General features: G+C 35.4%; 1 protein-coding gene across 1 annotated transcript in view; it reads left to right on the forward strand.

The window, feature by feature from the left end:
* HCRTR2 (hypocretin receptor 2) overlaps positions 1–15,695 on the forward strand; it is a 206,105-nt gene extending 190,410 nt beyond the window's left edge. The window contains exons 5-8 of the mRNA XM_069070647.1: positions 1,941–2,164; positions 7,405–7,526; positions 12,386–12,611; positions 14,680–15,695. Of these exons, the coding sequence (XP_068926748.1) occupies positions 1,941–2,164; positions 7,405–7,526; positions 12,386–12,611; positions 14,680–14,734 (627 nt within the window). The 3' untranslated portion in view covers positions 14,735–15,695. The remainder of the gene's footprint in view (positions 1–1,940; positions 2,165–7,404; positions 7,527–12,385; positions 12,612–14,679) is intronic.
* The last annotated feature ends 5,697 nt before the right edge of the window (positions 15,696–21,392 follow it).

The raw sequence follows: 21,392 nt of genomic DNA on the forward strand, positions 1-21,392 counted from the left end.
TAGTAATAGCTAACATTTACTTAGCAATTTGGAGTTTATATAGTGATTTACAAATATTATCTCATTTTAGTCTCATGACAGCCCTGGAGGACAGGTATTCTTATGTCTAGTTTACAGATGAGGAAACTGAGGCAGTCAGAGGTTTAGTGACTTGTCCAGAGTCAAACAGTTATTAAGTGTCTGAGGTCATATCTGAAATTAGGTCTAACTCCAGGTCTAGTGCTCTAACCATTGCACAACCCAAGTGCCTCCAAGAGACAAAGTCTAAATCAGTTGCTTGTTTTTTAACAAATAAGGGGGGGGGGAAGCCAAATATACATCTGCCCTTAAAAAAAAAGTTTTAAATTTCTTATTTACTTAAGCACAGTTGAGATACAGAGAAAACTGTGAAGTTCATCCCTTCCTCTGTCTCTTTCTGTGGACCACCTTCTTCCCTACTTTATCACTTCTGCCAAAGCAACTGTACCTCTAGGATCAGGACAAAAGGAAAAGTTCTATAAGCCACCAATACTTGAATATGAATTCCTTTTATGTTTTTGACCTCCCTGGAAAAGTGACCCTTTAAATGAGAACCACAGAAGGCCAAATTAAAACTGAAGTGGGGATTGAATTTGAGGTTGTGAGGCCTTCTCTATATCCTTCAAATTATACTAGCTAGACAATGCGCAGCTAGGTGAAACAGTGGATAGTGTGCCCAGCCTGGAGATCTGAGTTCAAATTTGAGTTCAGACATTTACTGTGAGACCTTTAACCACATTTATCCATTCTAAAATGAGCTGGAAATGGAATGGCAAACCACTCCATTATTTTTGCCAAGAAAACCCCAAATGGGGTCCCAAAGTGTCAGACACAATTGAAAATGACTAAACTGCAACACTTTATATAATAATGCTTCAATTTGTCCATCCGTCAATCCATCTATAGAGCCAACACAATATTCACAGCACCTTCAGTGACCATGAATATGCCAGCATAGTTCTAAACTGCAAAATATAACAAATTATCCATATAGAAGCCAGAAGCAAAACATTTATTCAGACACCAGAAAGCCAAATCCCCAAACCAGGAAACTGAATCCATCATAGCAACAAAGAAATTAATAAGCCATAACACAGCAGGGAGCCACACCATCCTTTAGCCTTCTCACAAACAAACACTCACAAGCCTACCTGTCTCGTTGGGTGCATTTTCTCCTCCCTCCAGCTCTAACTGCTCTGATTCCCAGCTTCCTGAGGGCTCTACTCCACCTTTCAGCAAATTCCTCCTACCACAGGCTCCATGTGATTACTTTCAATCTATTGGGGGGCAGGGAAGATCTTCAAATTCCCTTAGGCTTATTAAGGGGAAGGGAAGATCTTCAAATTACTATTACCATTACACAATCCATCTAATCATCCATCCAAACAACCATGAAATACACTCTGCTTGATGCCTGGGCTTCAAAGAAAAACATCAAATACTTCTTCATTCAAGGGCTTTACATTCTAGAACTGTCCTGTGCCTTCATCTAGAAAAGGCAAAGATGTTTTGGGGTCTATTTTCACTACTCCATTTGTCTAAAATGTGTCTATTTTATTTTAGATAACCCAATATTTTATAGTTACCTATTCAGCACAATAATGGCAATAATAATGATAATGATAACTGAAAGTAATAATTATCTAGTGCTTACTTTGTGCTTATTATCTCATTTGATATGGGTTCAAATGCCAATTCTACCACTTAAGGTGCGACTTTGAGTCATTGTAAAATTGAGAGGTTAAACTAGAGGATCTTTCGGGTCCCCTTCATCTCTACACATGTGATTTTAGGCACCTTAGTGCCCGTAAGCTCAGTCATTCTTCCCCTCTGCACTACTCTCTTTTCTAGTTATTTCTCCAAAATTGGAATATTTCCTAAAGCAAGCTCTAATTATAATGAGATTCTTCTTCCTCTTTCAGATCCCTGGGACCTCTTCAGTGGTTCAGAGAAGATGGAAGCCTCTTTATCCTGCTACTCAGACCCGGGGAGGGCCAGGACAGCAGACTAAATCCAGAATTAGTGCTGTTACTGCAGAAATCAAACAAATTAGAGCCAGGAGGAAAACAGCCCGGATGCTAATGGTTGTCCTTTTGGTGTTTGCCATTTGTTATCTCCCAATTAGTATTCTCAACATGTTAAAGAGGTAAACTTGACTAGAGATTTAAAAACTAAACAATATGGGGCTCCTACTTAAGAGATATAGAAGACTTAGTTTTTATAGAAGGAAAAAGTAGGTTATAGTGGAAAGAATATTAACTAGGAAGACAGATGAGCTGGGTCCACTAACTTGCTGTGTGACCTTGGAGAAATCACTTCTAACTGGGCTTGAGTTTTTTCATCTGAAATATGAATGCTTTGGGATAAGTGATGTCTAGTTCTCAATTCTAACTTCTGAGAATCATATCTTAGTATTTCAAGGGGTCCCCAGGTTTTTGGCAGATAGGTAAGGCAGTAGATAGAACTCCAGGCCTGAAGTCAGGAAAATTCAACTTCCTCAGTTTAAATCTGGCCCCAGATAATTACTAGTTGTGTGACCTTGGACAAGTTACTTAACTTTATTTTTTTGTCTCAGTTCTTCATCTGTAATATGAGCTGAAGAAGGAAATGGCAAACCCCTTCTGTATCTTTACCATGAAGAGCCCAAATGATGTCATAAAGAGTTGAACACAATTAAACAAGAAAAGCAAGATATTTGGAACTATAAGTGACGTTCTCTCTCCAACTTAAGTTTACTACTTCAAGGATTTGGGGCACAGAAAGAAATCAAAATATGACTTTTGTATCCCAAAATAAAATGGTGTTAATGACCAGTGAATCAACAGGTTAGCTGGATGGATTTGAGGAACTATTGAAATATACTCATTTCAATTCATATCCCTTCCTGATGACAAATGAGACAGGTGCTCTTAATGCTTTCAAGTTAAATGTTAAACCTTCAAGGCACCAAAAAGATTCAAAATGTAAATTGCTTTAAAGATCTGAAATTCTTTGTTTTGTTTTGCTTTATTTTGTTCCAAAATAAGCAGGGATTCAGTCCTGGTTGAATTTAGATGAAAGGATTCTTAATTCCAGTTCCTTAAAATTATTTTTGTTTGTATTTGTTTTGTTTTGTTTGTTCCATGAATTTTGATAATGGTAATTAAATATACATTTTCTTTTACAATTCTATATATTATATGCACTTAAAAAAACATTATTCTACAAAGGGGTCTATGGGATTCACCAAACTGCAGAAGCGATCCAAACCTACACAAAGTGAAGAATCTTTCAAAGTAATAAGAATGGAATGCTAGCCGTTTAATTATACTTAGTTGAGGACTTGAAAGTCCTAAAAGGAATTCAAACCAGGACAGTTTTAGAATGTTATATTTCTTAAAATCAAGGAAAAGCCCACTTTAAAAAAGCTAGTGAATCATTCTTAAAGTGATTATTAATAAAACTCAACAGAGGATTTTATAACAAGAGAAAACATAACATTTGCTAGACATTGCAACTCAGTGGAGAATCTGGCAAGTAGCATAGTTTGCAGATGGACTTAAATGGGCAGTGGCACCCACAAACTCTAAGTTGCAGGCAGCTGTACCTGAGTTTGATCAACAGCTAACATTACTAGGAATTATCCTAACTGTTGCACACAGTCCCCAGGCAATTCTAATCCTGTTTACAATATGGTCCAAGCTAAAGTGAGAGTTGATGCTCTCCTTTCCCTTGACTCAGAGTCAATATCAGATTCTCCACAGCTGGGGACCCTGGAGAGAGGGAGAGAAAGAGTAAAAAGACAGCTTTGGCTGAAATCAGACAGACCAAAGGTGGTATAACCAGCTGCAAGTTCTTTAGCTTTCCTTTGGCTTTAAATCAACTCTTGGTTTTGATTATTTAATAGTGTTTGCACTAAAAGAGGAGGAGAAGGAAATGAATCCATTTTCAGAACTATCACTTAATAGCATAGACAGCATTAAAAGATGTGATGTGGAGGTGGTGGTACCCTAGAGGTAAAGGATTTATATAAAACCCTGAGGACGTGAAAGTTCCCTAGTTCTCATTATTGATTGTGACTTTGAAGCATTTTGCCAAACACACACACACACACACACACACACACACACACACACACACACTAAATAAGGGACCTGTTCTCTTCCTCCTTTATGTTGTCATCTGCCTGGAGGCACTCACTCCAATCTGTCTGACTGTCAGGTCTCACCTCTGCAAATTCATTTGTGCATTGTAAGGTGGCTTGCATTTTTAAGGATTTACTCTAATTGAACTAAAATTAATTTCTACTACTCTCTTTCTCTTCCTGCATGTTAACTCTCTGGATTTTCTGCCTCTTAACACTTGTGACTTTCATTCATTCCAAATGCTGATAATCTTTTTCTTATCCTCTTGATTTTTAGTACCTTACATTCACTTGGCTATTCCTTTCACCTGAAATCAAAACATGTTATCCTTATCAGGTTTTCCATCATCTTGCTCTTTTCTATGTTTTTTTTAATTTTAAAATTTTTTAAAGTTGTTAAACTTTAACAATTCTCCTTTCCATGTCCATTTACTTAAAGTATAATTTTCCCCACCTTTTTTTTTTCTTCATACACACTTAAGTGTTTTATGCCTGGAAAAAAATATCTTTCTGTCTAGCCAGCCAAATTATTTTTCTTTCCAAAAGGCTTCAAATCCTACTTCTTAGTGAAGTTCTTTCTTAAATCTCACTGCTAAAGACAATGTTGTGTAGTGGACAGAGCCCTGGACTTGGAGTCAAGGTGACTTCACCTTTGAAGGCAAGGTCACATGCTTTCTAAGGTATTTACTAGTTGTGGGATGCTAGGACAAGTCACTTATTCTCTCTGGGTTTTAATTTCCCCATCTTTGGGGAACTTAATTGCTTTTAAAGTTAATAAAATTTGTTCAAGGATAAGCTACAAATTGACCAGTCAGACTGCAAATACATAAAACTACCAGGCTCTCTGGACACAACATATCCCAAAATGAGTTTTTCTTTGTCTCAAAATTTGGTCTTCAATATAAAAAGAAATAAGCAAGAAATACATCATTTCTACTAGTATGGGGTGAGGAACTATAGCCTCAAGGCCACATGTGACCTTCTAGGTCCTGAAGTACAGCCCTTTGACTGAATCCAAACTTCATAGAACAAATCCCTTTAATGAAAGAATTTGTTCTATAAAACTTGAATTCAGTCAAAAGGTCTCACCCAAGAACCTAGAAGGTCACATGTGACCTTGAGGCCACAGGTTCCCCAGCCCTGTACTAGCACTCTGTTTACCCAGTGTCCTACAATCAAAATCTTGGTGTTTTCTTTGATTCTTCCTTTTCCCTTACTGGTCATTTCCAGTCTATTATAAAGCCCAGACATTTCTGTTTTTCCAAAATCTCTTGCATTCATCTCTTCCACTCAATTTTTACTACTTTTATCCTTTTATAGATTGTTATTGCCTGGACATAGCCTTCAAACGGGTCTTCCAACAGTCAGTGAGTGAATAAACATTTATTAAGTGTCTATTATGAATGTGCCAGGCATTGAAGTAAGCAAAGGAGATGCAAACATGAAAAGAAAAAAAAGAGTCCTCACCCTCAAGGAGCTTACTATATATTGTGCGAAGACAACACACAAGAGGAAGCTGAAAAGGAGAGTGACAGGGTGGGGAAGGGCATAATGTTATGCCAAACAAAGAAGTGCAGTCAAGAGGTGAAATGATGAGTTGTCTATTTTAGGAGCCCTCTTCTCTTTTCTGGGATCCATCCTTCCTATCACTGCCAGCCTATTCTTCCTTATTTATAGATCTGGTCATATCACTACTCTGAATAAAAAGCTTGGGGTTCTTTATGGCTTCAAATAAAATTTGAACTGCTTTATTAGACATGCAGAAACAGTGACAATCTGGTGACTTTGCCTTTCTAGTTTCATCTCTTACATGCGTAAAAACCAAATCGTTCTTTTTCTACCCCTGCACTTTTCATTATTTACCACTGCTCCTTGGGGCTTCTCTCTCCTCAACTGCTGAATTTCCACCCTCTTTTTCAAGCCTAATTCAAACCTTCTCTTCTCTAAGAAGCTTTATCTGGTGTTTCTAGTTGGTAAATACATCATAAAGTTCTTTGTTTTGCATGGCTTTCTCGTATTATTTTCAATGTATTATTTTGTATTTATGTTATCTTAATAATAGCTATCATTTAAGTAAGTTTTAAGGCTTGAAAAATATTTTACACATGCTTTCTTATTTGATCCTCACCATAACACTAAGAGGTAGATGCTATAGTTATTCCCATTTTACAGATGAAGGAACTAAGGCTGAGAGAGCTTAAGAGACTTATCCAGGGACACACGGCTAAGACGTTATCAGTGGATGGATTTGAACTGAGTTCTTCTCAGTGCCAAGTCCAAAATATTATCCATCATCGCACCTCATGGCCACTGTATCTTTTACATGTCTTATCCTCCCACTACAATGTAAGTTTCATGAAGACAGAGACCTGTGTTTTCTAATCTTTCTGTGTCCCATAGTAAACAACTCAGGGCTCTGCACATAGAAGATTGCTGTTAAATGTTTGATGATTTGAATATAATATGGAGATTCTTTCCTGTATTTAGGAACTATGATCTCCTAGGTTATTTTTGCTTTTGTCATTCTTTTGTTTTAACATGTAATTTCATCACTGTAGAGGATTAGGCATAAACGCTCCCTCCAGGAAATGTAGGCAAATCATCTGCCACATGTAGTCTTATTTAGATCATTGCCTGGGACACAAAGATGTCTTGTCCATAGTCAAAGCTGTCTGCATCAGAGGAAGGACATCCTTCCTTAGTCAAAGGTGGGTGTGCCATCTTAGCCACTATAGCCTACTAGCTTCTCATTTTAAAATTTGAATACAAAGACAATAGAAATCTCATTGAATATTGTCAAAAGATATATAGGAATGGGATGAATTAAGACAGTGATATTGACATTTCTATATCTCATTAGCTTTCGACATTAGTATTTCATAAATCATATAATCTCTACCCTTAAATTTACTCATAATAAAAATAAAATAAATACTAACAGCTAACATTTCTATAGCAGCTAACATTTCTGAGTCAGGTACTATGTTAAGGGCTTTAGAAATATTCTAGTATTTGTTCTTCACAACACCTATGAGTAATCGGTGCCATTATTAGCCCCATTTTCCAGATGAGGCAACTGAAACAGACATTAAATGACTTGGCCAGGGTCACTGAGCCAATAAGTATGTCTGAGGCTGAATTTGTACTCAGTTCTTTCAAACTGAAGGTTCTCTATCCACTCTGTCCCTCCCATTTGAAAAAAAAAGAACTTTTCTCTATCTAATCAAAATATCCTGTAACTTTTTTTTTTTCCCTTTTTGCAGGGTGTTTGGGATGTTTGCCTATACTGAAGACAGAGAGACTGTGTATGCCTGGTTTACATTCTCACACTGGCTTGTCTATGCCAACAGTGCTGCAAACCCAATTATTTATAACTTTCTCAGTGGTGAGTTTTCCATTGCTCCACCTATGAAATCTAAGTTCTCGCCAGCATGTAGCCTGTAATGAAAAGGAGGTTTCTGAGACTAGCTCTGAAATGCCAGACCAATCCAGTTGCCACACAATGAGATCAGTTCATCCTGACTTTCCTTATTTTTATTTCCTCCCTAGTGACAGAAAAGTGCATATTCTACCAAATTGAAATGCAGTAAATCCTTTTATTTATACTTTTTTTTCCTGTGAAAGTGGCAGGAAATACCAAAAAGTACAAACTGTGGGAAATTAATCAATTTATATGCTGTTTTAATGTATTGACTCAATGTAGTATATCACTAATAGCATTGGCTTAATAAATACTTATAAATAAAATCACAATATGTTTGAATATGTTTGGAGCAAAAGGCTATAGAAACCCAGGAGTTTTACCTAGGAGTGAAACCCCGTTATTAACAGAAATTCATGTGGCTTTTTACTTGAAAATAATGCATCAAGTATTTTCAGTCTCTGGGGAAAAAATATACAGGGTCTCACAAAACTCTTACTGCACTTTTAAGGTGAATTTTAGTTAAGTTTGTTAAAGAGGTTTCCATAAAGCACTTAGTGGTTAAATTACTCACCTTCAGTCACAGAACCAGTTTTTATAAGAGGCAAGACTTGAACCTAGGTCTTCTCAATTCCAAGGACAGCTATAGCCATTAAAAAAAAGTCTGCTGAATGAAGTAATTTAAACATGTTTGAAATTACAATTCAAGATAGCTCTATATAGAAACTAAATATACTAAGCTAAGCTTAAAGCTAAAGTAACACTTTTGGGGTACCCTGTATAGCTACCACAAAATCACTTTTAATATATTTTACTTTCTTCTCCCACACTCCCAATAAAATATTTTGTTTTATTTGTATTTCTTTTGGCTACTGCTTCTATTGGGTTATCTAGCTTGTATGACTTAAAGACAAAGACAAGCTCACACAAACACTTAAGTCAAGGAGTAGACGTAATGTATGACCCAAGTAGAATATAATTACTTCACATAATCCTTTATTCCTTGAAATTTTTTAAAGATTTAAAGTCAGTAGTTTATATATGGTGCTATCTTGTCATGTAAATTTAATTTAAATTTCAAATATATGTTTAATTTAATTCATTTATCAAATTATTAAATTCCTACAACTTTCCTTGGGGACAGGAAGTGCTAGGTTCAAGTTTTTTGTTGTTTGTTGTTATTCAGTTTTCAGTCCTGTCTGACCCCTCTTGACCCCATTTGGGATTTTCTTGGCAAAGATACTGGAGTGATTTGCCATTTCCTTCTTCAGCTCAGATCTTGCCTCTGATAAACATTGGCTCTGTGACTGAAGGCAAGAAATTTAACCACTGAGTTCTTTAGGCAAACCTCTAAGCTTCTAGATTGCAAAGAAAGTGCTAGACTACATTGGCAAAGGGAGATTCTGCATTTGAGAGTTCCCTGTATTAGTGAAAACATAGACCTAGTATTTATCCCCAGGTACTAATCAGTCAACCAATTAGCCAGGTCTAAACTATGAGCAGGGATTCTAGAAAGATAACATCACAATCCATGGCCTAAAAGACCTAGCATTCTAATGGGGGAGAGAACATGAAAACACACACACACACACACACACACACACACAGTGTAAATGGAAGATAATCTATGGGGGAAAGCACTAAGAGTATATGAGGAAAGGGACCCAGAAACATCTCCACCTCCTCCAAAAAAATGTAGTCTTGAAGTAAGCCAGGAAAGTCAGAAAATAAAGGTAAGGAGGGAGGCCTTTTCAGGAATGGGAAGAGCCTAGAGTCAGGAGATGGAGAACACCAAGGAGGCCAGTTTCATTGGATCATCAAAGACTGGAGGAGAGTAAGATGTAAGAAAACTTGCCAAATAGGAAGGGGCCAGGTTATGAAAGGCCTTACAAGTAAAACAGAGAATATTACAATTGATTCTGGAAGCACTAGGAGCTACTGAAGCTTGCTAAGAGGATAATATGGTTAGACCTGAACTTTAAGAAAATAACTTTTACAGTCAAGTAGAGAAGGGAATGGAGTGAAAAGAGATGAGGCAGGAGGGCTGATCACCAGGCTATTACAGTCATTAAGCAGTGACAAAATAAAAGTCAACACCAGAGTAATTATTTTGTGAGTGGGGAGAAAGGGACATATACAAAGATAGTATGAAGGTAGAAATTACCACAGATTGCCAAAAGAGTGGCTACAAGGACATGAGTGGGAGTGAAAAGCTGAGATGCCACAAAGATCTACAAACAAACTTTAGTCACAGTATCTCCCTCCTTAAACACACACACACACACACACACACTTTACATACATATCTATAGTCATTGCTTGGAAAACATCATATTTAAAGTAGATGAGTGGGATACAAAAAAAATGAAACTATATATTTTTTGGGAAAAATCTTTTCTATGCACCATATATTTGAGTCAAAAATTGATTTTAATAAAAATTCCCCATCTGTATGCATGATAAGCCGTTATTTATCTTGATAAGATCATGGATCCAAAGTTGGATCTTACGCTTCTTTGTCTAAGCCTATCATTTTACAAATGAATAAATTGAATCCCATTAAAGCTAAGTGCTTTACCCAAAGTTACAAAAGCAGAAATCATTAATCAGTCATTCAGTCAATAAACATTTGTTAAACACGTACTTCATGAGAGGCACTTTGCTACGTTTGGGGCATGCAAAGATAGATAAAAAGCCATTTCCTATCATCAAGAAGCTCACAGTCTAATGGGGTGGAAAGCCTTCAAAACAACTATCTACAAACAAGATACACACACACACATACACACATTGGAGGTAATCCACAAAAGGAAAGATGCAGAATTAAGGGGACAGTATAAGAAAAGGCAGAAAGTGGAGTTTTAGCTGGAACTCGAAGTATGACAGGGAAGCCAGAAGATAGAGATGAGAAGGGAGAGCATTCCAACAATAAAGAATAGCCAATGAAAATGCTTAGAGTGAGGAGATGGAGTGTCTTATTCAAGGAACAGTAAGAAGGTCAGTGTCTTTGAATTGCAGAGTATGTGGAAGGGTGAAGTGTAAGAAGACTGGAAAGGCAGGGGATTTTATAGTTGATCCTGCAGGTAACAGGTAGAGACAAGAGTTTATTGGGTAGAAGGGTGAGAAAGGTCAGACTTGCACTTTATGAAGATCACTTTAACAACTAAGTGAATAATAGAATAGAATGGAGAGTGAGCTTTGAATCAGGGAGCAACCAGTAGGCTATTTTAATAGAACAGATGAGGTGACAAAGGCATGGTGTTAGTGCAAAAGGAGAGAAGGGAAATATATGAGTGAAGTTTTGACAGTAAAATCAATAGACCTTGGTATCAGATTTGATACGATGGTTGAAATTCAAGGATGAACCTTAGATGGTGAGTCTATGTAATTTACTTGGAAAATGATGGTACCCTTTGTAGTAATAGGGAAGTCAGAAAAAAGGAAGGTTTGAAGGGTCAAAGATAACAAATGAGCCAGACTTTAGACATATTGAGTTTAAGATATCTACAAGATATTCATTTCAGGATACCCAATGGTTATTTGGAGAGGTAAGACTGGAGGTGAACAGAGAAGTTAGAGTTGGATAAGAAAAGACTTAGAGGTGAGACTGAAACATAGAACTTCTGACTCAAGGGGTCTGTATTCTTTCTGCTATAATACCATATCGTGATATATGCCAGAAAACCTAGGAAAGGATAAACACTGATTTTTCCATGGATGGTTCTGACACATCGCTTTTCTGTTCGGCAATCATATCTGCACAAAAGGGGAAAAAAAAAATAGTCTAACTAGGGTAACTTGATATATTGAAAAGAAAACTGAGCTAGACTCTAGGAAGCAAGAGATTTAGTCCAAACTCTGCCATTAATAGCTGTATAACCTTGAACAAGTCACTGATACCCCAGGGCTTTTTTATCTATAAAATGGGGAGACCTGACTAGATATGTTTTAAGGTCTTTTCAGGTTCTGACATTTTATAATTGTAGTATTTGTCAGTGAGTAGTGGAAAAATGACTTTTTTGCATTTCAGCTTGTTGTTAAATATTATTTAGATATAGAACATATTTTATTTTCTATCAAGTTGGAATTCTGTACCCAATTCATGTCTACACATGGCTAGAGGAAAGGCACTCAGGAGTTAAGCCCAGAGTAGAGGCCACTGCAGGGTGAATTTATTGCCTCTGAGGGTTGTATTGAGGGCAAGCGAGGGTTGATGATAACTATTGAATCAAATTGATTAACATTCTGTAGATTTAAACCAAAAAGAAAAAACTGAGGCATTTTTAACATTTCAGCCAGTTTTATTTTCAGGTTGTGTATATAGTTTTTTCTTGTGACCTCAACACTTAAGACTTCTTTCTCTACTTCCTTGTTCATGAGATATCAATTTCCTTATCCATTATATAAGGTCATTAGAATAGGCATCTTTAAAAATATTTCCATAAAAGACCTTATGGTTCTACAGAGTATATAGAGTATAGATATGTATGTGTACATGAGAAAAATGTATATCACACATGAGTGTATGTGTGTTTGACTAGAAGGTAAGGAGATGGGGTCTATGTACAAAAATCAGTATCATTACTTTTTAGTCACACCTCATATATCTAAATGAATATATATCGATTCATAAATAAAAGGATACATATTTTTCAAGATTTTACTAAATTCAATTTCCTTTTCCTGTTTTCATCATACTAGCACAATGTTATACTTTAACCTTTATTTGGCTCACGTTAGCCACTTCTATTTACTGTATTCATGTTTTGTTGAAACATATTTGCACATAATTCTTTTTCCTTTCTTTCTGACTGAATTGCCAGGAAAATTTCGAGAGGAATTTAAAGCAGCATTTTCTTGTTGTTGTCTTGGAGTTAACCCTCGCCAGGATGAACGACTTGCCCGGGGACGAACAAGCACAGAGAGTCGGAAATCCCTGACCACCCAATTTAGTAGTTTTGATAATGTATCAAAACTTTCAGAACACGTTGTACTGACGAGTATAAGCACACTCCCAGCAGCAAATGGAGCTGGACCACTTCACAACTGGTAGAATATTTATTCCTACATCAAGGATAGCTTAATAAAAAGTCTATGTGCATTGAAATCTGATCATCCTAAGGTAAAGCAAGAGTATGGGCCCAACATAAATGTACAGCTTTCAACTCAGAATGAACAGTTATTTCCTAATTATATTGCCAAGTTACAAAAAGTTGTCTTTTTAATTACAATTACTACATTTTGAAACCTTTGTGGAAAACATTAATTTCGGCAACTTTGCTTGCAAGTTAAAAAATGATTACTGCACAAAATTTCACATGCAGGATAAGTTGAATGAATGATTTCTATATTTATCCATTCACTTTAAATTGTCTAATAATTTTAATCTCTTATTTCCAAAGGCAAGGATGTTAAGTGATTTACTTCTGTTCAAAAAGTAGCATTTACTCCTTTTAACTGCCTGAGATGTATATGATGATTTAATATTAAATTTCAAACACAAGAAATGATAGACTTCCAAAGGAATGTCTGAATAAATAATATTTCTATTAAAATAATATGATATCTGAGTTAAATTCCTGCCTCTATCACATATCAGTTGGGTGACATGATCAAGCCATGTAACAATTCAGCATTCCCTAAGAGACTATAAACTACAGATGAGAAGCCCAACAGATTTGGTGTAGAATGTTTCCATATTAATAGTTCCCTTCACAAACGAAAACACAAGTTTCTCCTCAACAACTCCCTACTCCTTGCAAAAAATAAAAATAAAAACTGGACTTCAACAGCTGATTTTCATTTTGCATAAAAATTGGATGCAATTTGTTTTCATTTGCCAATTCATTTCATCATTCATTTTATGAATGCTGTGAGTTTTATAACTTCAGCTGTTATTGTAAGTTTCTCTTGAAATTCTTCTTAGTATCTAAACAAGAAGGTCAAGTGATATTAGAATATAAATCTTGGAATCTGAAATAAATAATATTTTCTAATCAGATCTCTAGTTTTAAAAGAACATCTCTATTTAGGAAAACTTTAAAAATCACAGTTCTCTAATATTGTATTTGAGAATAAGATAAAATGATGTTTTCATAAGCAATAAGAAAAAGTTCTTTATGATGATTTTGTGGAATTAACAATGGAAAATATTTTACAAGGAGAATGAAGAACAGTTCACTAAATTTTTAATGTATCATATATTTACAGTTTAAACAGCACTATATATGCTTCCTATATATTAGTAACAGTCAATCAACAAACTTTTAAAGCACTTATTCTATTCAAAGTACTGTTATAGTGATCTGGGAAATATAACTATTCAAAAAAATAAAGCAATCTTTATTCTTCTGGAACCTATATTTTAATAGAAGAGTTCAAAGCAAACATTTTACAAATCTCATGCTTGGTGTGATATTTAATATGAAAGACCAAACAGAAACAAACTGTTTCATAGAATGGGTGCTTTCCTATGTAAGACATAGGATTCATAGTATCAAAGATTTTACTACTATGGACATTTCTGATTTAATAATTTAGTTTACAAAACTTGAATAAGTGGTGCTTCATTCCAAAATATAGTGCTTGATGTTGAGGCCAAGTTGTTAATCTTAGAAATTAAAATTGCATTGAGCTTTTATTAATTATCAATGTATTCTAAATCACTTGAAATGAAAAGAATGGTTGCTTATTATGCTTATTGTAATAGAAACTATATCACCTAATATCAACCATACAAATTTAAACCATTTTTATATGTGTATGTATATATGCATGTGTATATATGTGTACACACACACACATGTAGGTCCTCTTATTAAGAATTTGTAAAGCAGTTTCTTACTTACAACCATAAGATTGTTTCCAATTTCTACCATGGGTTAAATGTTAGCACAGTGATTTCAGCTTAACATCTGCAAATGAAGTCTCTCTATGTTTTACCTTCTGCTAATATTTGTATATGTCAAAAAAACTAAGGTATGATTCTGACTACTTACACATATAAGAATAAGAATTAAGAATAGAGGCAGGAGAGTGAAATTCTTTGTCTTAAATGATAAGACTTTTCCAGTGTTTTTTTAGTGATTTATATGAAACAAAGTTTTTTGCTATACAGGTATCTACAACAAGGGTCACCACCTTCACTCCTGTCAACCTGGTTGGAATCCTGAGGGAAGACACTGAGATGTGAACCAATGTGCAATCTCACCTATTTTCTCATTAAAATCGATAGCCATTCTTCCAGAGACTGCCATATATTAAGTGCAATGTGGAAAAGATTGGATCCAAAACCCCTCTGTTCAACTTTATGGGTAACCTGACAAAAGATTTCTCGAACTATCAATCCCAAATATTTCCCTATTTGCATTTACTGAGAGTCTGTGTTTTGCTGAAGGAGACAGATTTCCGCAGGACTGGCAGATAACTCACATACAAGAAAATCTGGGAATAGAATTATATACCACAGTACATAGCTCTCAACACTTGGATTAAGGAATTCTTCCAACATGACTGAATTTGGTATGATTACCATAACAGGACAAATGGTAAGGAAACAGGTGTCCAGAAACCCTGCCAATCTTATGGAACAAAATGGTCAACTACTTACCTCATTATGTGCTAAAGACACAAAATGAGAAGACTTTTTAAAGAAAGGAATGTGTTGTCAATGTGTTCTACTTTATGCATTGTATATCTCCTTATTCTCCCTTTGATGTATTACAAAAAAATTTGAAAGGAATTTGTCATTATATTGATAAGTATAGGTAAGTGAATTTGAACCATTTTAGAATTCAATTGACACTCTTTGTTTCTAAGTTTCTTCCCAAACTGGGATTTAAATATTTTAATTCATTTATTCTTGGCAAAAGATGACTTCCTGTTTCTAAGGAAAATGACTTTTAAAATCTCCAAGGCTCAGAAGGCTTTTTGGATATTAAATTACTCTTAAAAAAACATTGATGAGCTAATTGTAAAGGCATCACAGGCATATCAATTATATTTCACTCCCAAAACACTTGAATATTTAAGCCTTGGTACAGAATTGAAGGAAAACTTGTTTAAAAATGATATTAAGATATGCTAAAATCTTACATGTTCGGGACAGAATGAGAATAAAAAACTTAAAGATCTTAATGAATTCAGTTTTTAGATGGTACTATTTTCATACAGGCATGGTGATAAAAATTTTTTTCAACAGACTCTCTAAGACTACCCTAAACTTAAGTAGTGTTTGGTTCTGTTCCAATAGAAACTGACTCTCCCTATCAGTTTCTATATTTTGGAAAACCTTCAATCTAAGATGACATTTTTTCTACCTTTTACTTTTTGCTCTTTTGCTATTCCTCTAAGTTTTACTTTGGAGTTTAACAACAGCTAGTTTTCATACACTGATCCATGGAATTCCAGAGGAACACAAAGGAGACACAGGGGAAAATGGAAAGACAGTGGGATATAGAGGCTCTGCTTAACTGGCTATATACATACATTCATCCATGCATACATATATATATGTATATACATATGCATATATATGTATATACATATATATGCCAAAACATGAAAAACAAAAATGACATCATAAACTCAAACAGTGTTTTTAAAAACTATTCTTACTAAAAATAAATGGGAGGGTAGAATAATCTCACTCTCCTACCATGTGATTCCCCAAATATTTTCTCCTTATATATCTTAGAGCATCAGAGCTGATTTTCAGTCAGTCAATTAATAAATATTTATTAAGCACCAACTATATACTAAGCACTTAGATAAGCACTGAGGATATAAAAAAGAGGTGCAAAATAGACTCTGTCCTCAAGGATCTCACAATAGAAGGTGGAGACATGTAAACAAATACATTCATCAAAGAAGGTACTAGAATTAAGTAAGGTTGGAAAGGATTCTTGTAGAAGGTGGGGTTTTAGTTGATACTTAAAAGAAGCCAGGAAAGAGAGTACATGGAGATAAGGAAAGAGTGCATTCCAGGCATGGAGGGTAGTCAGTGAACATCCCCAGAACCAAGAGAGATTGAGTACATATACATGGAATCACAAGGAGGTCATTGTCACTGGACCCAAGAGAATATAGTGGAGAGTGAGGTGTAAAAAGAGTGGTAAAGTCAAAGGAAGCTAGGTTATTAATGTTTTGAATGCCAAAAAGAGGATTTTGTATTTGAGACTGGAAGTGATAGGAAACCATTGTAGTTCACTGTGATTTAGACTTGTGATTTAGGAAATTTATTTTGGTGTCTGTATGGAGGATAGATTGGAGTGGAGAGACACTTGAGATGGCAGACCCACTAGCAGTTTATTGTAATAGTTCAGGTGTGAGGTGATGAGGTGCAGCACCAGAGTTGGGGCAACATCAGAGGAGAGAAGGGGGTGTATTTGAGAGGCTGGAAAAATGAAATCAACAAACCTTAGCAACCAACTGAGTCTACAGGGAATGAAAGATAGTCATGAGTTGAGGATGCCTTAGGGATTCTAGGTTGGAAGCCTGAGGGAATGAAAGGATGATGTTGCCCTGTACAGCAATAGGAAAGTTCTATTTTGAGCTATGAATGATATATCCCTACATCTGCTGCACCCCATATGTGCATTATCATGCTCTGGCACTTATTGAACAAAATTAATTTCTAAATTTTAAGCCCTTATTCTTGACCTGGACAATTTCACAAAAAGAAAGTCATCAAAACCAATGGGATTATAACTCAAACAGCTCTTAATGGTTTTAATACATATAATTTTAAAGTAAAAAATAGATTGAAATCCCTATAATCGCATCTGCTAGTCTCCTTAGTGTAGTGTAAAAATTATTATTGTTGTTGATTACATTATAAGAACATTCATAATTAGGGTCAAACATGAGTAACAGAGGATAGAATGAGTGCCTAAAGCAAAGTATTTAGTGATTGAGCTCTCTCTCTCTCTCTCTCTCTCTCTCTCTCTCTCTCTCTCTCTCTCTTTCTCTCCCTTCCTCCCTCCCGCTTTCCCTTCCTCCCTCTCTCTTTCTCTTCCTCTTGCAGTTTTCTGAAACAGTGAAAGTGCGAATATCATAGATTTGGGGATTGCATTTATTTATTCCTTTTGTAAAAGCTATTATAATAGAAAAAGCAAGGATAGATATTGAAAGTCACAAATGACTAGTAATCAAATATAAAAGTCATGTAAAATGCAAACATGACAGAATTAAATTAAGCTATACCTGTGAAAAAGCTAAAAGACAAGCAAAATAGAATCAAGTGCTTTTTTGTCTTTTAACTAGTTTTTCAACAAATCGATGTGCAGTTTTCACTATAGACATGAATTCAATTGGTTAAAAATGGCTCTTTCCTCAATATGACAAATTTTGGAAACCTTATTTTTAAAATTGTAAAGTCAAAGCTTTCAAAAATTATATGAAAAAAATAAAAAGAATTCTATATTATCATATTAAAGGATTCTAATTAGCCATAGACAACTGCTTTGGATTTGCAGCCATAGACAACTGCTATGGGTTTGCAGTTTTTGTCATTGGTGTTCTACATTAATTTCCTTGACCTTTTCAGAATTTAGGACAATAGTACTAACCTACAAAGAAACCCAAAATCTTAGAGCTAGAAAATACAGAGTGAAGCAGAGCTAATAACACAAAGTTGTGAATTTGTATTTGGCATCCTTATTCTCTCCTTTTTTAGTATCTTCTTTTTTAAACTTGCTCCAGAGGGGATATGATAAACTTATTCACACTGAAGTGCTAAGCTTAATGTTTAACCCTGCAAAGTATTTGCATTTTAGGTATTGGAATCAGAAATTAAAGTTATGGTAAGAATATTTTATAGTGGCATGTCAAATATCAGCTGGGAAAATAGAGAACACATGGATTTGGAGACAGTGGGGAAAAGAAGAGTTTCAATCAGCTATTTATTTAGCATCTACTATGTGTTAAGCTCTAATGTTTCTTTCTGTCTCTCTCTGTCTCTGTCTCTCTTTGTGTCTCTGCTCTCTCACATGCACACAGAATGTATGAATGTATATATGTATATATATAATGTGTGTATATAATGTATGTGTGTGTACATATAGGTATATATGTATATACATGATACTAGATAATGAGGCAAAGGGGACTCTAGAAGTTGGCAGGTTTGTTAAAGTCTTTGTGTAGCAGATATTGCCTGAGCTGTGCTTTGAAGGAAGCTACAGATTCAACAAGATGAAGGAAAGGAGAAACTGTATTCAAGGCAAAAGACAAAGCCTTTGCAAAACCACAAGGACAAAAAGTGGATGGTCAGGTATGAGGGCAGCAAGCAGATTATTTTAGCTAGACTATAGAATAAAAGAACAAGAATAATGTATACTAAATGGCAGAGACTGGAGCTAGATAGACTTTCAATACTGAGGAGAGGAGTTTGTGTTTGATCACAGAAACAACAGGGAGTCACTAGATCATCTCGAGCAGAGGGGGAAAAAGGTAAGACCTGTACTTTAGGAATATCAGTTTGCCAACTGTGAGAAGGATGGCTTGAAAAGGAGTGTGTAAGCAAGGAGACCAATTAAGCTAATTTAACTTCCCCTCCTCTACTTCTTCACCTTTTAATGTATTCACCTACCATCAACTCAGTCATTTTTCCTTTCGCCATCTTTATTTTTACTCTCCAAATGATTCCATAAACTCTTCAGGCATACATAGAATCTACTTTACAACTTATTAAGCATTTACTATTTTCAAAGGTTTTTTTTCTAGGAACTAGGGAAACCCAGATGTAAAAAAAAACAATCTCTTCTCTGAAGTATTTTATGATTTAGTAGGAAGAATAATGTGTAATACAAGGTAGAATGAAGCAAGGGCAGAAGAGTGGTCTAGACAAAGTGCTCTAAGCCTTTCACCACCATTCCTTTACTTTTTGTTTTTTCATGATACATTTTTCTTGATTCTCCTCCCACATGACTGATCAATCTTTCTCAGAGCCATAGCTGGCTCATCTTCCATATCATGCTCCTTAATTCTGATTTTCCCCCAAAGTTCTGTTCTTTTCCCTCTTCCATTTTCTCTCTACACTACCTTGGTTATCTCATCAGTTAATTTAATTACCATCTCCACAGTATGAAGATTAGATATACATAACTATCCTTAGTCTTTCCTGAGCCATCATCATACATCACCAAATATCTATCAGAAATTTTAAAATGGATTTCCAGGAGATATCACTAATTTAACATGTCTAAAAAAAATCATTATGTTCTCCCTCAAATCCACCCCTTTTCCAAAATTCCTTGTTTCTGTCAAAGGTTACCCTTCCACTCAACCAGGTTCACAATGTTAATGTCATGCTCAATTTCTCACTCTCACCCTATATATCCAATAAGTTAGTTGTGAAACTTTTTCTTTTCTACTTTTACAACATCTCTCCAAATTTGGATGTACTACTTCAAGTATTTCTGCACTCTAGTCCAGCCTTCACATAGCTACCAACATGGTTTTCCTGAAATTCAATAAACTATAATGACTCCCTATTGCATCTAGAATAACATAAATTATTCCATTTCATCATTTAAAGTTTTTTTTTAATATATACTGGCCCCATCCTACCTTGCTAACCCTACATATTCTATGGTCCAGGTATAGTCGCTTCCTTATTGTTCTTCGCATACAGTGCTCCATCTCTTATTTCTGTGCTTTGTACTAGCTGACCCCCATACCTGGGATATACTCCTTCCTGACCTACGTCTCTTATACTCCCTCCCTAGCTTCCCTTAAGGGTGAGTTCAAATACTACCTTCCAGAGGAAGCCTTTCCTGATCCTCCCAGATGTTGATGCTTCCCTTAATATTCTTTTTAAGTTTTTTATATGAAATGTAGTATGCTATAGATAATAGCAGCCTCACAAGCAGGACCTGGGTTCAAATCTTGCCTCTGATTAATATTATCTTGTGTGACCCACAGCAAGTAGTATAGGGAAGTAGTGCTCTCAGTAGTATGGGGGAATACTCTAAAATGATAAATTGCAGAAAATATATGACAATCTATTGAAAGAGGGAATATACACTTCAGGGAATCACATATACAATTTTTTTTTGCTTTTTGGAGGGCAACTGGGGTCAAATGATTTGCCCAAAGTCACACAGCTAGTAACTGTGTCAAGTGTGTGAGGCCGCATTTGAACTCAGGTCCTCCTGACTCCAGGGCAGGTGCTCTATTCACTGCACCACCTAGCCACCCCCCGGAATCTCATATACTAATAAAACCATAATTCCTATCTCTATGGTTATATTTTGTTTGTGCTTATATAACTAAATATCACATCTCTTAATTAGATTGTAAACTTCTCCAGGGCAGGGAGTTTTGTTTTTCTCTTTATGTGTCAGATCCCCCCAATTCATCCTGCTTGAAAAAAAAATCTTAGTTGATTGTTTTATTGATTCTTCCTTTTATTTTTTATTCTGTCCCTGGGGAGCATCTTTTCATTTCTTCTCTCTTTACATGGACTAGATAGTTGACTCTGCCTGAGGTATCTATCCTAGACAGCAGAGCTAATTTACAGATTTCTCTTATTCCCTGTTCTGTGCATACCATTTCTGTTCAAATGTCTTTATCTTTGCTTTTTTTAATCTCAAAACTCTATTGAAGAATTGGAGGTGGTTGTGTCTATTTTGCATTTTAGGGACTTTTAATGTACTTCTTGAATTGATATCTTTATTCAGAGAACATTTAAGCATGTTTTCTTTAACATCATTAAATGGGAACAAAACTTTTCTCCCTTTGATCTTCCTTTTAGTTATATATTTAAATTTCTTTCTCATTTCAAAGGAATTTGAACTTCATATACCTCTGCCAGATTTCCTAAATCAG

The sequence above is a fragment of the Petaurus breviceps genome, unplaced genomic scaffold (genome assembly GCF_028583685.1).
Source record: "Petaurus breviceps papuanus isolate PSGF00001 unplaced genomic scaffold, PetGlider_PUasm1.0 90822, whole genome shotgun sequence".
NCBI lineage: Eukaryota > Metazoa > Chordata > Mammalia > Diprotodontia > Petauridae > Petaurus > Petaurus breviceps.